Here is a 15384-nt window from a genome sequence, read left to right as displayed (position 1 = left end):
ATCTCGCCCCCTCTGCCACCCTGTGACCTGTCCCACCATCCCCTGCCTGCTCCTTCACCCTGATCTCACCCCAGTGATCTCCTGCCACCTGTTCCATCATCCCTTGCTTCCTCCTTCACCCCAATCTCGCCCCCTCTGCCACCCTGTGACCTGTCCCACCATCCCCTGCCTGCTCCTTCACCCTGATCTCACCCCAGTGATCTCCTGCCACCTGTTCCATCATCCCTTGCTTCCTCCTTCACCCCAATCTCGCCCCCAGTGACCCCCTGCCACCTGTCCCATTATCCCCTGCCTCTTCCTTCACCTCGATGAAGGATGACAGCGTCCAGCGCCCCACTGAGTATGTGCAGTTGGAATCATTGAATCCCTCTGGTGTGGTAATATAATGTGCACTCACTCCGCTTTGCCCAAGTAGAGACCACAATTTCATTCCTGAGGTATGATAATACATCACGTGAATTGCCTTGGGTCCGAAGTGACTCTGCTACCCCCTCACTTCAGAAGGGCTTTGAATTGGAGCTCCTGTTTCACGTATGATAAGGCCCTAGGTCTTTAAATAGAATAATAGCTGTTAGTGATCCATCACTGCTGAATGTGGATCCTGCAAGTGATGGATTACTAATAGCTATGGGACCTCCAGTTTTGTTTTGTCAACATCTTGCATCTGAGATGATTTGGCTACATCAGTGCATTTGGTAGATGAGACATGCATCTCATGCACTACTGTCAGTAAGATTACTGGATGTAATAGAGAGAAAAGCCAATTGACGTTCAGAAGCACATTTCTGTTTTCATATTTATACAAATACGTCTTTGTCAACCTTATGTGTGTGAGCTGAATTCAAAGACATCTCAAGAAGTGGAGAACAGAGACTGCATGCAATAGTTAAAAGAAATACAAGATGTAAGCATACACCTGCTCTAACTGCCACTGCAAACCTCTCATCCTGAGAATTGTTAAAACTTGTGAGAAGGTGATCTGCACCCAGCACTCAGTTCTGTTGCATGCATCAGTGCCATGTGGCTCATTGGCATGCTGTCCATTAATATTGAGGTGAGCTTCAAGGCTTGCATTGTGAACAGCAGACTTCAAAAGTCACCATTCAACTTTTTATCCTCTTGATGTTTTGGACACTCTAGTCTTAGGATTTCTATTAGAGATGGACTAAGTTACTCAAGCTCATTTTGGGCTAATTTGGAAAGACTTAATGTTAATTTTTCTAAACCAGATTTTGACCTTGAAATAAAAAATTACCCATTTTTGAGCCCTTCATTTCCCCCTTCTGAATGCAATGGTGAAACATGATTCTGGTAGATTTGCAATAGGAAATGCAGAGAATTCCAAACGTAGTGAAATACAGAAATATCGATTTGCAATGGCAATGGGTTGCATAGGAGAAGCCCATCCCCTGATGCCCCCTTGCAGATTTTAAGGTTGTTCTAAGGCATTTCACAGAGGAAAGCAGCAGTTTTTCTCCAGACTGGATTTCAGTCTGCACTGGAGAAAAAACAAAACAAAACAACAGATGGGGGCTGTAAAACATGTCTCTCTTCTGAGATGGATTTTAAATGCACACAGACACCAAGTTCTTAGACATAATGGATTTCTGAATGTTCTGAGCTGCAACTGGCTGCAATTCCAGGCCTTCCCAAGACTTCATTTGATACTGAAAGCTAACATGCATCACTGTGATAAGATAACTTGAATAACTGTGAAAGATAAGCTTTATTGGTGGTGATTCAATGCAGTAGGTGGTCTACAGTGGAGGACAACATCGCAGCCCATGAGCTCAGAGTATTAGCATGCCCTCACAGCACATTCTAGGAATGAGCCTCTAAACAAGAAATTCTACCTAAACAATTCCAGGGCTAACAGTATAGATCCCATGGCCAGATAATGGACTTTCTGGGTTGAGCTTCAACCCTTGCCAGGTAAAGGCCCCATCAGACAGGCCAAAATAAAACTGCTTCAGCTCACTTTGGAGGTATGCTGTTTAAATGATGCATGCATCCTAAGAGTCCAGAAGCTGTGCCAAAGCCAAAGGACTGGAGCGTGGCTTTGGTGTGACTTCTGGAGTCTTAGGACACATGCATCATTTAAACAGCATACCTCCAAAGTGACCTGAAGCAGCTTCATTTTGGCCTGTCTGTATGGAGCCAAAGTAACTGGAGAATTGATCCTTGGGGTTATATTGTCCAGAAACAAACAAAGAAAACTGATTTGCACAAGCATGACCCATCTCTCATCCTAATAGATTTGAGAGCAGTATAAACATGTTGCTATCTGGAAGGTTTGTTGTTATTGTGTGCCTTCAAGTCATTTCTGACTTATGGTGAGCTTAAAGTGACCCTATCACAGGATTTTCTGGAGCCAAGAGTCTGTGACTTGCTCAGGGTCACCCAGTGGGTTTCCATGGCTAAATAGGAAATTGAACCCTGGTCTCCAGAGTCATAGTCCAATGCTCAAACCACTGCACCATACTGGCTCTCATCTGGAAGGTTTACTGCCTGGGTATGTTCCCATCCATCTTTATATCCTTGAACTTGCCAGACTACATTGTAAACCATCTAATGGGTCATACTGAACACAGAATAACCCTTCATATGCCACTGGGCTGCTGTTAATGTGGCTCTTGTCACCAACCCATCTGGTTGGTGACAAGAGCCACATCTACAATGTGTATATCAAATTTTATCGTCATACCTGTCATGGAAATACCTTAGCAAGTGTGGTACCCTAGATAATTTACTTTCTTGAGCCTTCAACTGAGGAAACATCATTCATTCTTCTATTGCTATTTTGTGCCTTCAGGATTAGATATCAGACTTGTTTTCATGGTAACAGGGATCTCGGAAAATTTCATTTTTTAAAAAAACTTCGTTGAAAACTCATATGTGTTTCTATGAACATGCTGCAAAATTTTTCTCGATCTTCATGCAACCTGTCAAGATTGACTGGAGTCACAACTGAAGACAGAAATGATACCTTCCTAATTCTCTTGTAAGTGATGCAAAGTGAACGTGCCAGTACTTTGTATTGAAGAGAGGGCAAGACTTTGTGTTTCATGGAACCCTTTTGTTGGATGTGCAAGAGAACCTTTGCTTTCAAGGCTTTTGCTGGGAAATGTGATTCTTCTGGATCTCACAAACAGAGTAATGAAAATGACAAGGCAGAAGCTGAACATCAGTCAATCACACACATTCAGCCTAAACACAGGACTTAGCAAAAAGACATAAAGGTAGCTTACAACTGTTGTGTGCCTCCAAGTTAGTTCAGACTTATGGTGATACTAAGGTGACCCTGTCATGGGGTTTTCTTGGCAAGATTTGTTTAGAGGGGGTTTGCCTTTGGCTTCCTGTGAAGCCGAGAGAGTGTGACTTGCTGTGGGCTTCCATAGCTGAGGGAGGATTTGAACCCTGGTCTCCAGAGTCATATCCAGTGTTTGGAACACTACACTATGCTGGCTCTCAATTTTACTTACAATACCTCTCCATAATATAATATATAGTCTAATGGAGCTGAGAGAGGAAATAGAAAATGGCTGCAGGTTAGAGTGATGCAGGAGGGGAGTAGGTGTAGTAAAGCAAACAAGCAGGAAATATGCAAACATGCAAACTAATGATTAGTGAGTATAGGCACACTAACTTTTGCTAATTCTTAACAAGTCTGAGCTTCAGATACTGCTTTAGCAGTGTGGAGGTTTATTATTTGTTATTATCTCAAAAATGCAATAAGTGAGGCAAACAGTGCCTCTCTGAACGCCATAGATGCATCCACAGCACACCAAGCTATCTCCTGACAGCTTCCTTTCATTCTTCTCTCTCAATTTGTGTTTCCTTATCTCTTGACAACTTGCTGCTGATTCCAGGAACACCCACCATCTCTATTTCTTCTGCCAAGGCAAAGCCCCTTCCTGTCCTTCAGACATCTTCTCACAATTCTCCTTTTCTGAGTGTAAACTTTGGGGGTAGCATTGGCCCACCACTTTTTTTTCCATCTTGAGTTCAAGATCAGGTGAGACTCCTGATCCCAATCTGTAAAATCAGATTATTGTCTCCCAAATATGGAAACTCATCTCAGGATGTTATGAAATAGTATCTGTAGTTTGATGAAGGTGCTGAAAATAATCAGTTAGTTACCATCTCCCTTTGCAGAACTACCATTTCCAGTGTTCACCAGGAAGAGGGATTGATTACCAATTGTCCATAGTTAGGTTATGCCATTAGGTTCAAACTAGATTATCATCAAGATTTGATTTTCCATATTTAAATAGCAGCCCGTGGGATGGTGGGGTGGCAATGGTGGAATCAAGAATGACAACAACAATATAAGTGTGGGAAGATTTAAATTCTCTTTCCCATAATGTTGCAGTGTTAATAAAAGGCTTCCCACAAACTCCTATTTGCTCTGGGTATAAGAACAGGTGAGAATTTCACTGGGCTTCAGTTTATGGTTTTGACAACAGCTCTCCTGAATTTTGAAATTTCTACTTTAATCTGACAAAAATTTGACCTGATCCTATTTTCAAAAAAAATAAATTAATCTGGGAAGAAGTGAAACTGACATAGCTTTTTTGTGGATTTTTTTTTTGGGGGGGGCTATGTGGCCATGTTCGGGAAGGATTTATTCCTGATGTTTCGCCTGCATCTGTGTCTGGCATGCCAGCCACAAATGCAGGTGAAACATCAAGAATAAACTCTTTGAGAACACAGCCACATTTCCCGAAAAACCCACAAAAAGCTATGGATGCTGGCTGTGAAAGCCTTCAACTTCTCAGTGAAACTGACAGTCTGCCTACTCTTTACTATGGGAGGGAAGCTGTCATTGGGTGCAGCCTTGGGTTGGTACTGAGATAAGATACAATCAGACACACAAAGGCAACTGGTGCTTTCCAATTCAGTGGGGTGGTGATTCCATGCCTCCGGGTTTTAGCTTGACCTTTAAATTTTTAACTCAAGGTGCTGAAGCCTATTTTCAAAATAGCTTCAGTACTTCGGATAGTTCCTTTAAATTTCAGACACAAATCCAGAATGGATTCTCTATCTAATCATGTGAGAGCCACTGCAGACATGATAAATGAATATATCCATCCAGTGTCCTGTCTTTCTGTTCCTTACATAAAGAAGGATTATTTCTGCCCTTGTAAATTTCAAGCTGTTGTTCCTTCGCAAGCTCATGCTCTCCTGCCTACCTCTCCCCACTCTTAAAAGCTCTTCAGAGCCTCTTACTGACAAAAAGCATATGAAAATCTCTGGAGAGCATGGCTGTCTGTGCCTTGATGATTCCGTATCTGAGTGAAAATGATGGTGTCAGAGAGTTTGTTTATCTTGCTGGGAGGTTAGAAATAAAGCTGAGTGAGCAGATGGGCGGGCAGGATGGGTGACGTTTTGTTAAACAAAAATTCAAAGAGATGTCGCATAAAATAAATGAATTTTCCCCCCTCCTCAAAATTGTGAAGAATTCTTTCCTGGCTCTTTTTAGCTCAGTAAAGCGCACTCTACTCTCTGGTCCTTTGTGTTTTTCTTCTTCCTTTTCTCCTTCCCCAATGTTGCTTTCTCAATTTTGTTCATTCTTAATGCACCATCTCCTACCCTGCTCCCCAAAACATAATAGAAGCTTTTAACGATAAATTGGCACAAAACAAGAGCAACACTTGAATGCTTTTTGTTGCCATAAAAGCGCTTCTGGCAGATCACAGAAGGACCCTTTTGCTAATAGTAGAGTACCGGAAGAAAATATACACTCCATCTAGTAATTGCTGATGATTAAGAAGCAAAGAACCCTTATGTTCTCATTTCAGCACAGACTTTACTCTGTGCGCATGTGTTTCCTTTGGGGGTGGGGTAGAGGGAAGGGACAGGAAAACTAGTGTCTGAAGATGAAGGATTCTCAGGAAAATAAAGCATGGCAGTTCAAGAAAAGGAGATATAGAGTCAGCTAGTGAAGAGAAGCGTAACATTTGTAGAGCAGCGGAAGTGCTTTGCAATGTTCTATCCAAACTGATATTTTCCTCTCCTGTGTTAAAGGTATTATGACTGTGATTTATTTCTTATCTGCCTCTCCCCATGGATTGAGACAGGGAACAAGAACAAATCAACAATGAACAACATCAATTAAAACACATTAATTAAAACATGCAACAGTTTAAAAGGACAAATAAGACACGCACACGTTAAAATAGTCCACTTTTTAAAATTCAGCATCTAAATTCACAATTAAAAAATCATCAGGTAAGCCTGCTGGAAAAGACTGGTTTTTGATGCTATTTTAAATTCGGACAGCACGTTCAGCCACCAAACGGCACGGCAATGACGCACTGCCAAAAAGAAGCTGCCTAGAGCGGCTTTTTTTTTCTTTTCGGTGCTGGAAATAGGAAAGTGTGCTGCCATGACACCACTTCCTGCCAGTGTTCTCAGAAAAGGCAAAGGGTGCTCAACCTGAGGATAATGGAGCTGAGGACAGAATATTGGAATTTCAGCATAGACTAAGTAAAGAGATAGTACACTTGGTTAATCTAAATGAATATAGGGCGCGTTACAGACTGCCCAAAATGGGTGGTATGCTGCCACCGCCGGTTGCTGTATCTGGGAACCGCAACGGCCAAACTGCGTAGTTCCCAGGCACAGCCAGAAAGAAGCGCCAAAATGGCGCTTCTTTCTGGGCCCCGGAAGTGGCGCCGCAAGGTGCTAGTCGTGCACTCGCGGCATCACTTCCACCATGTGACATCCGGACGCTATGCATCCGCGACATCAAAATGGTGGCCCCCGTGTGGACGGGCACCGCCATTTTGTACAGACTCGGTCCGTACTAGGGTTGAGGGGCGTCAGGAAGTGATGCCCCTTCTCAACCCTAGCACGCCCCTTTGGCGTGTCTGTAACAAGCCCAAGTCTCCAGGACCAGATGAACTACATCCAAGATTATTAAAAGAACTGGCAAATGTAATACCGGAGCCATTGGCAATAATCTTTGAGATCCTGGAGAACAGGAGAAGTCCCAGCAGACTGTAGGAGGGCAAACGTTGTCCCCATCTTCAAAAAGGGGAAAAAAAGAGGAGCCAAACAATTGTCACCCAGTTAGTCTGACAACTATATCAGGAAAGATTCTAGAGCAGATCATTAAACAGAAAGTCTGTGAACATCTAGAAAGCAATGCCATAATCACAAAAGTCAACATGGGTTTCAGAGAAAAAAGTCATGCCAGACAAACCTGATTTCTTTCTTTGATAAAATTACCAGCTTGGTAGATGAAGGGAATGCTGTGGATATAGTATATCTTGATTTCAGTAAGGCCTTTGACAAGGTTTCCCATGACATTCTTGCGAACAAGCTTGTAAAAGGTGGGCTAGACAAGGCAACTGTTACATGGATTTGTAACTGGTTGACCGGCCGAAGCCAAAGGGTGCTCAACAATGGCTCGTTTTCATCCTGGAGAGAAGTGACCAGTGGGGTCCCACAGGGCTCTGTCCTGGGTCCAGTGCTGTTCAACAGCTTTATCAATGACTTGGAGGACAGAATTGGGGGGTATACTTATCAAATTTGCAGATGACACCAAACTAGGGGGAGTAGCTAATACCCCAGAAGACAGGATCAAAATTCAAGATGACCTTAATAGGTTAGAAAGCTGGGCCAAAGCTAACAAAATGAAATTCAACACAGAGAAATGTAAGGTACTGAACTTAGGGTGGGAAAATGAAATGCACAGATATAGAATGGGTGACACCTGGCTGAACAAGAGTACATGTGAAAGGGATCTGGGAGTATTAGATCACATGTTGAACATGAACCAACAGTGTATGCCGCAGCTAAAAAGGCCAATGTGATTTTAGGCTGCATCAATAGATGTATAGTGTCTAGATCAAGGGAAGTAATAGTGCCACTCTATTTTGCTCTGGTCAGGCCCCAGCTGGAATATTGTGTCCAGTTCTGGGCATGACAATTTAAAAAGGATTTTGAAAAACTGGAGCGTGTCCAAAGGAGGACAACTAAAATGGTTAAGGGTCTGGAAACCATGCCCTATGAGGAATGACTTAGGAACCTGAGGATGTTCAGTCTGGAGAAGAGAAGGTTAAGGAGTGATATGGTAGCCCTGTTTAAATAATTGAAGTGATGTCATATTGAGGAGGGATCTAGCTTGTTTTCTGCTGCTCCAGAGAACAGGACCCAGAACAATAGATGCAAGCTTCAGGAAAAGAGATTCTACCTCAACATTAGGAGGTACTTCCTGACAGTAAGGGCTGTTTGACAGTGGAACAAACTCCCTTGGAGTGTAGTGGAGTCTCCTTCCTTGGAGGTCTTTAGTCAGAGGCTGCATGGCCATCTGTCAAGTATGCTTTGATTGAGATTTCCTGCATGGCAGAATAGGGTTAGACTGGATGGCCCTTGTGGCCTCTTCCAACTCTATGATTCTATGAGAGTGTCACTTGCCTAAGGCCACTCAGTGCGTGTCCATGGCCAACAGGGGATTCGAATCCTGGTTTCCAGAGTTGTAGCCCAATGTTCAAACCAATACAACATGCTGGCTCTCAGAATACTCCTAAACTGTCTTAAGTCCTCATTACTCTAATAACAAATGGGAGAGTGAACATAAAGAGAATGTTTGATTCGAGCAACTTTTTCCAACAGTTGTTCCAACAGGTAACTTTTTCAATCTCTACCAGTTTCCACTTGATGGCTGCCTCTTGTTTAGCTAGTCTGATGAAGTTTGAGAAAGGTGAGGTCTCTTCCTTTATCATCGTTTCAGATAATTCTGCTCAGAGAAAGTATTCTTTCTGGTAGAATTTCAAGAGGCAGATGTTTACTTGCTTGCTGCGAACAAAGGAAAGTGTTCTGTTGACAGCTGGCTACATTTGGCATTTGAAACAGAGGAGATAATAGTTTGAATAAAAAGGGGGAAAATGAGTAGGCACTTCACCTTGAATGGTTTAGATTAGCATCAAAGTTTCATCCCCCCAGTTATCTGTACTTTCAGTGTGATGTATTTGAATAAAGAGCCCTCCTGTCCTCTCAGCCTGACATTGTACAGTATTCTTGTTGCTGAAATATAAATGAGCCGGATATACATGAGGGAAAGGCTGGTGGTGTTACAATGGCAAAATTGAAGGTTTCCTTGTGATTGTAAGATTGGAGCCATGCCAACTAATGGCTGTATTCAGATTACACTGAAATGTGTTGAATTTTCACATCTCAGATAAATACTGTTTTCTCCCAGCTAATGGGTTGAATGAGGCAGCTACATTGCAGGGAGTATGTAGGTACAAGATCTGGTCAGTGTGTCACAGTCCCTTGAACACTGCCTTAAGTTTCATGATAAAAGAGAGACAGATTATAATAGGGTCAGGAGTACCCTAACCCCTTGAGAGTTCAGGGCCAAAACCTGAGGCATCAGCCTTCTGGTGAGATTACACAGTGATGTCTTTCCAAGGTGACACTCTCTTCCTGGGATTCACCCCTTTGCCTTAAGAAGAGATGCTAGGCCCTGAGATCTGGGGTTTATAAATATATAAAATAAAAGAATACAGTGGAGTCTTGGTATCTGCTTGGATTTGGTTCCATGATTCCCTGTGGATGCCACAATCCATGGATGCTCAAGTCCCATTAAATACAATGGCATAGTGAAATGGTGTCCCAAATATAAAATATGAAATGGCAAAATAAATAATGACAAAATCAATGTTTGCTTTTTGGATTTTATATTTCTTTGAATATTTTCAGGGCATGGATGGTTGAATCCATTCATAAAAAATATGCAGGGCAAACTGTACATTTGCCCATTAAAATAAATAGGATCACTCTGGATAGTTAAGCAACCTCACAAAAGGCAGTCATTTGTAAGGAGTGTGGGGAATGTTGGAGTACCACTTACCCTTCCACACACAACTGTGAAATTGCTTTACTTATTTGTCCTTGGAAAAGATTGTTGGAGTTCCTGCTGCTGCTTTCCCCTCTTCATCTCCTTTGCTTCTTTATTTGTACATTGGACCCTTGGTATCTGCTGAGGTTTGGCTCCAGGTCCCCCTGTGGATAACAATATCTGTAGATGCTCATGTCCCATTAAATACAATGGCATGGTAAAATGGTGTCCCTTATATAAAATGGCAAAATCAAACTTTGCTTTTTGGAATGTATATATATTTAAAATATCTTCAAACCATAGATGCTTGAATCTGTGGATATGGAGGGCTGACTCTACCCCAACTTTCTCCCAAATCTGGGACTCAAGGTGGCTTATTTTAAATGTACACTACTGAAGTCCACTTATTTTGGTTTTATAGACTGAAGGAAAGGGGATGTGGCTCAGTGGTAGGCTCAAGTTCAATCCATAACATCTCCAGTTAAAAAAGATATTGGTTAGCTGGGCAGGGAAGTCATGAATTTTCTCTTGGGAACTTGAGCTGCTGGCTGTTGGAGCAGAAAGTATTGGATTAGATGGAGCAGAGGTCTGACTCTGTATACAGCAGCTTCATTATAGGTCAGTATTTCACATTTGTGCTGCTTTGGGCAACCAGTGTTATATGACTTGGGATACAGGTTAGACTTAAGTATGTATCTTGCAAAAAATGCTTTGGGTTCTTCTGGACAGACCATGGTCATTATCACATGACCAATCTCACTGCAGTTGCGCTGGTCATAAGAAAACAAATATAACCAGCTTGAGAGCAGCTATTATTCCACTTCTCTGCATTTGCATGATTGGGGCTGTTTCTGTCATTTGCAATCTCTCCTGCACTCCCCCTTAACCTCACCTCCCTACTCTGTGCCTTACTCTGCATGCCTTTCAGGTTTTTTGAATTTTATTTTTATTTTTTACTTTTCAGTGCAATTGCAGAGTTATGCTATATAATTTGATGTATATACTCATGTATAAGTCTAGAAATTTTAGTCAAAAAATCAATCTAAAAAACCTGAGTGACTTATCCATGGGTCAATGTAAGTAGTGTACCTTAACTCTTAGCAAAATAGAAACCATCTCCTTCTCTTAGTAGAGCGGCCAAAGGTGAGAGCTTAATCCTTTTCTGAGTAGAATGGTGAAAGTCTAGACCTTAGGTACAAGGAAACTAAAAGAAGCACTGACCCCATCTACTCTCTCCACTTATGGTTTTTTTTGAATGCTTGGGTGGGAAAATAGTGGCATCCTTTGGCATCACTTCCCTTTCCTTCATCCTTTATATCCTTTGTTGTATGCCCCTAAGTTTTACCCTTGACTTATACTCAGGTTATATCAAAATCCTTAATTTTGGCCCCCAAACCTGCCCTCAGTTTATTCATGAGGTTGACTTATAGTCGAGTATATACTGTAAGTTAATATATATATATATAAAATTAAAGGAAATCAGTCTGCTTGGGGATAGCAAGGGAAGGGGGGAGAGGATGAGACTGTGTAATGCTGTAACTGCTGCAGCAGCAATGTTTCAAACCTGAGGACTAATAGGACTGCTGTGTGACTGGGATCTTATTGATGGGTTTTCCTCATCAATGAAAAGGAACTCTCTAATCATGCTTGGGAGACACAGCAGCTAGGGGTGGGAGGTGATGTCGTGTAACAAGTATTGCAAAAGACTGTAATTGTGGTTTAAAGGGTGTGCGATAATCTCCAAATTCTGCGTATCTGTCCCCATTCAACTCTGTTTAATAGTCAACATGTTCCAGTACATGTGTACCAAAAACAAATGTCTGATGTTAGTCTTGAAATAAGCATGACTAATTCAGATGTATAACACAACTCTGATGTGAATTATAACCTTAATTAACCCAGTGTTCAAAATAGTGTTTTAATATAATGTGGCCTTAACTCTGATGTTAGCACAAGTTTTGTAGAAGAGCAGTTTTCACCAGGAAAAATATTTGGTAGGCTACTTCTCTGCCATGCTTGAGTAATTTGTGCAGATTTAGATGAGCATATTGGAGACTCATGCCAGGTAGTTGAAGGATGTGGATGAAACAGAGGTTTTACTCAGTGAAAGCAAAAACTTAGACATGTGGCTGCAGCACCAATATAACTTTTCCAAATGGAGCTAAAGAGAAGCATGAAAATATTTCTTAGATCTGGAAATGAACTGACATAGTTTGCCTGCCTGCCTGCCTTTGTCCCAGTTATACAAAGGACCTCATAAACCCTGTAAGGGTGGCCAATATGTCCCAGCCCAGGATTTCCTCTGCCCCATCTCGGATTCTCCCCATTTCACTCGCTGCCCCTCACTCCTGGAATCTTCTTCCCCTGCGAACAAGAGCCATCACTTCTTTAACCAGCTTCAAAACGGAGCTGAAGACCATCTTGTTCAGAGAAGCGTTCCCAGGCATTGCATAATTGTCACTTGCTATTTGATGCTCTTTTGTTATCTGTTTTATTGAATCATTTCCTGTATTGCTATGTATTTTATATGTATTATCCTACTAGAAAGGCCCCTTCCCCACCACCACTCCCTTCTCCTTTTGTGTCGTGTCTTTCTAGATTGTAAGCCTGAGGGCAGGGAACCGTCTAATTAAAAAGATTGCATGTACAGCGCTGTGTAAATTTACAGCGCTTTATAAACAAAGGTTAATAATAATAATAACATTTGCAAGATGCTGCATACTTACATCATTTATATCATGGCCTCTCCTAGAAGATTTTGAGAACTGTAAGTTAGTAATACATTTGAGTGTGCTCTTTACTGCTAATCTCTTGTCTTCTACCCTTTAAAAATGTATAGGGCCCGAACAGACAGGCCAAAATAAAACTGCTTCAGGTCACTTTGGAGGTATGCTATTTAAATGACACATACATCTTAAGAGGCCAGAAGCTGCGTGAAAGCTGTGTTCCAGTCCTTAGGACTGGAGTATGGCTTTGATGCAGCTTCCAGCCTCTCAGGACGCATGCAGCATTTAAACAGCACACCCCCAATGTGACCAGAAGCAGCTTTATTGTGGCCTGTCTGTTCAGGCCCATAGTTACCTAGTGCCTCAGCATTAAGTTACGGTATACTAAATAAAGGTGATCTGAAATACACAGGCTCCTTTTAAATTTGTGAGTCTGTTGGCAAAACTGTACCTGTTATTTGCTGGCCAAATGGCAGGTAGAGCCTTGTGGGATGAAACCAAAAATTCAAGCCAGTACGGCAATTGATCAGAGGTTATGAGAGTTGTAGTACAAAACCCCAAAAGAATACTTATATAAATCCTGTTTATTTAAGGGGTCTACTCTAGTTGAAACTACATATTGGATTTAGTTTTTGGAAAGGGTATGCATTGAGAAGTTACACAATATGAGAACCACATTGGTACTGGATTCTCCCAAATATTCACTAATTTCCTCCAATGGTAGTGATCAGACCATTATAGTACTGTGCTGCATCTCAGTTTTCCTTGCCATCTGTATTGGGCAGGGAGGTGGCAACAGAACAGAAGGAAGCTTTCCTCTGGGAACTCACAGGATTGGGGGAGCAGTGGGTGTGAAGGACAGTTGATGTGTGTGTAGGAGGGGGAGAGCAAGCAAGAGTGTTTGAGAATATAAACATGCCAGCTGTCAAGCGTGTTACTATTCTGTATTGCTTACCCATGAGAATCAAGGAACAGAGATCTGGCAGGAGCTTTTCAGCAAACTCTACATATATGAAAAGGGAAATTAAGACCTATCTGCTATCATGCCTTTTTTTTTAAGTTGGGTTATAGAAATGTTATAAGATTGCCTTCTCCCTGATACCAGTCAGGATCTTATGGATCTACTCAGTCAGCATCTGAAGTGCACAAGGTTTTAAAAAACTGAATTCGACTAATTTTTATTTTGCTTTTTGTGGTATTTTCATGCCAGAATTTTGTAATATGCATCCACAGCATGGGGAAAGGGTAAATAGAACTTCAGTTATGGGACTCATCTGGAAATACCGCCATTGCCCTGGGTTCTAAGACACTGGTTCCTTGTTTGGGTAGGAAGACAGTTCTCTTGGTTTGTAGCCTAAGTTGGATGTGCATGGTATAGGTTAGCTGTTGTTGATCAAGAAACCTACCTCAAGAAACCTTCTTGAGATTTAAAAGCTTATAAGAATGATTAATAACAGAGTGATAAATGAATTGGTAAATGCCTGAACCATGCAATAGTTAAAATTGCCTATCTGCTTCTGTGATTCTCTACTTATCTGTCTGCCATCCATCCATCCATCCATCCATCCATCCATCCATCCAGGTTGGCTTGCAGAAATGGTGAGGATGAAGCACAAACGTGACCCCATTTTCAGTTTGCAGTTTTGCATTACATGTCATTTCAATGTCAAACCAGGTTTCATTGCTCACCTTCAGGGTATACTCTACTCTTTCTCTTTTTGTTTCCCTTCAAGATCAGAAGCTGGTTGGCTAAAATGTGTCAGAGGCATTTATGTTTTCTGATAATGCTTGAGATTTTCAAGTCTGTTCAGCAACATTAGGAAACATCCATCCATCCGTCCATCCATCCATCCATCCATCCATCCATGTGCTGCCTTTCTCCTAGAGCTCACAGAACAAAATTAACCAAAATCTACCAACGCAATTAAAAAAATAAATAAAATAAAACTGAAATCTAACAAGTAGTAAACTCACCACAAACATCCTCTATTCATGGATCAAAAGGAGAAAAAATGGATTCCTGATCAAAAGGAAGGGGAAATGAAAGAAATGTGAACTATTTGTCAATTCCATTAAGAGATCACCAAGAAGATAAGAAGTTTGGGATGAAAAAGTGTCATTGGAAGACCCAGCAGGCTCATGTTTTGTTCTGTGTATTTTCTGAAAACCATTCCCTGGCCTGCTAACATGTGGTTTTGACCATGTTCTCTTCAAGGAGCTGGCAAAAGCTCATGTATGTGTGTATTCTTTTCTCCCAGTGAACAGCTATGGGGAGGATGAAGACCTAACAACATCCTCAGACAGCGATGATGAGGTGATTAAGCAGTTCGAGATCTCTGTTTCACGTTCACAGAGCTTTCGGTCAGGAGTTTCCGAGAAAGGAACCCAAGCGGGTTTAGAACGCAGGCCAAAATTCAATCGCTTGCTGTCTAACCATGAAGAGTACAGCTCAGAGGTCTCTGAATGCGAAGGTATTAATCAGCTTTGTCTGAAAACAGAAAAAGAGAAATGGTTTGCCTTGAGAATGCCACACACCCATAACAGGGGAAGAGTCACTTTCTGTTTCTTCAAAGGAAATTACAAAAGAAACAGAAATGTGCTTGATTTGTCTGGACTGAAGCTTCTGAGCAGTACAGGTAGAAATCTAATCCAGGCTCCCTGTGCGCAGACATATCTTCCCATGACTTGCACTGATGCTGCATTTAGTCTCAACAGGCATGATCTCTTCATGAGAGGTTTTATCTGACTTGGGTGGACAACAGCAGTAGTTGATGCAATTGTCATCTATTTTCCTCTTCGTTGTCAATT

General features: G+C 41.7%; 1 protein-coding gene across 3 annotated transcripts in view; it reads left to right on the top strand.

Annotated features, from left to right (window-relative positions):
• Positions 1-15384, top strand: part of SYT16 (synaptotagmin 16) — a 44169-nt gene that overhangs the window by 2043 nt on the left and 26742 nt on the right. Inside the window, exon 2 of one of the 3 annotated variants that reach the window (XM_042438608.1) lies at positions 14835-15047. The exons of 1 other annotated variant lie outside the window; for it this stretch is intronic. In XM_042438608.1, the coding sequence (XP_042294542.1) occupies positions 14835-15047 (213 nt within the window). Of the gene's footprint in view, positions 1-14833; positions 15048-15384 lie in introns of those variants that run through there. One more of the 3 variants, XM_042438690.1, reaches the window with a different exon arrangement.

This window comes from Sceloporus undulatus, chromosome 1 (genome assembly GCF_019175285.1).
Source record: "Sceloporus undulatus isolate JIND9_A2432 ecotype Alabama chromosome 1, SceUnd_v1.1, whole genome shotgun sequence".
In the NCBI taxonomy this organism is placed as follows: domain Eukaryota; kingdom Metazoa; phylum Chordata; class Lepidosauria; order Squamata; family Phrynosomatidae; genus Sceloporus; species Sceloporus undulatus.
The sequence above is the reverse complement of the archived record's forward strand: the minus strand, read 5'-3'. Positions and strand labels throughout refer to the sequence as shown.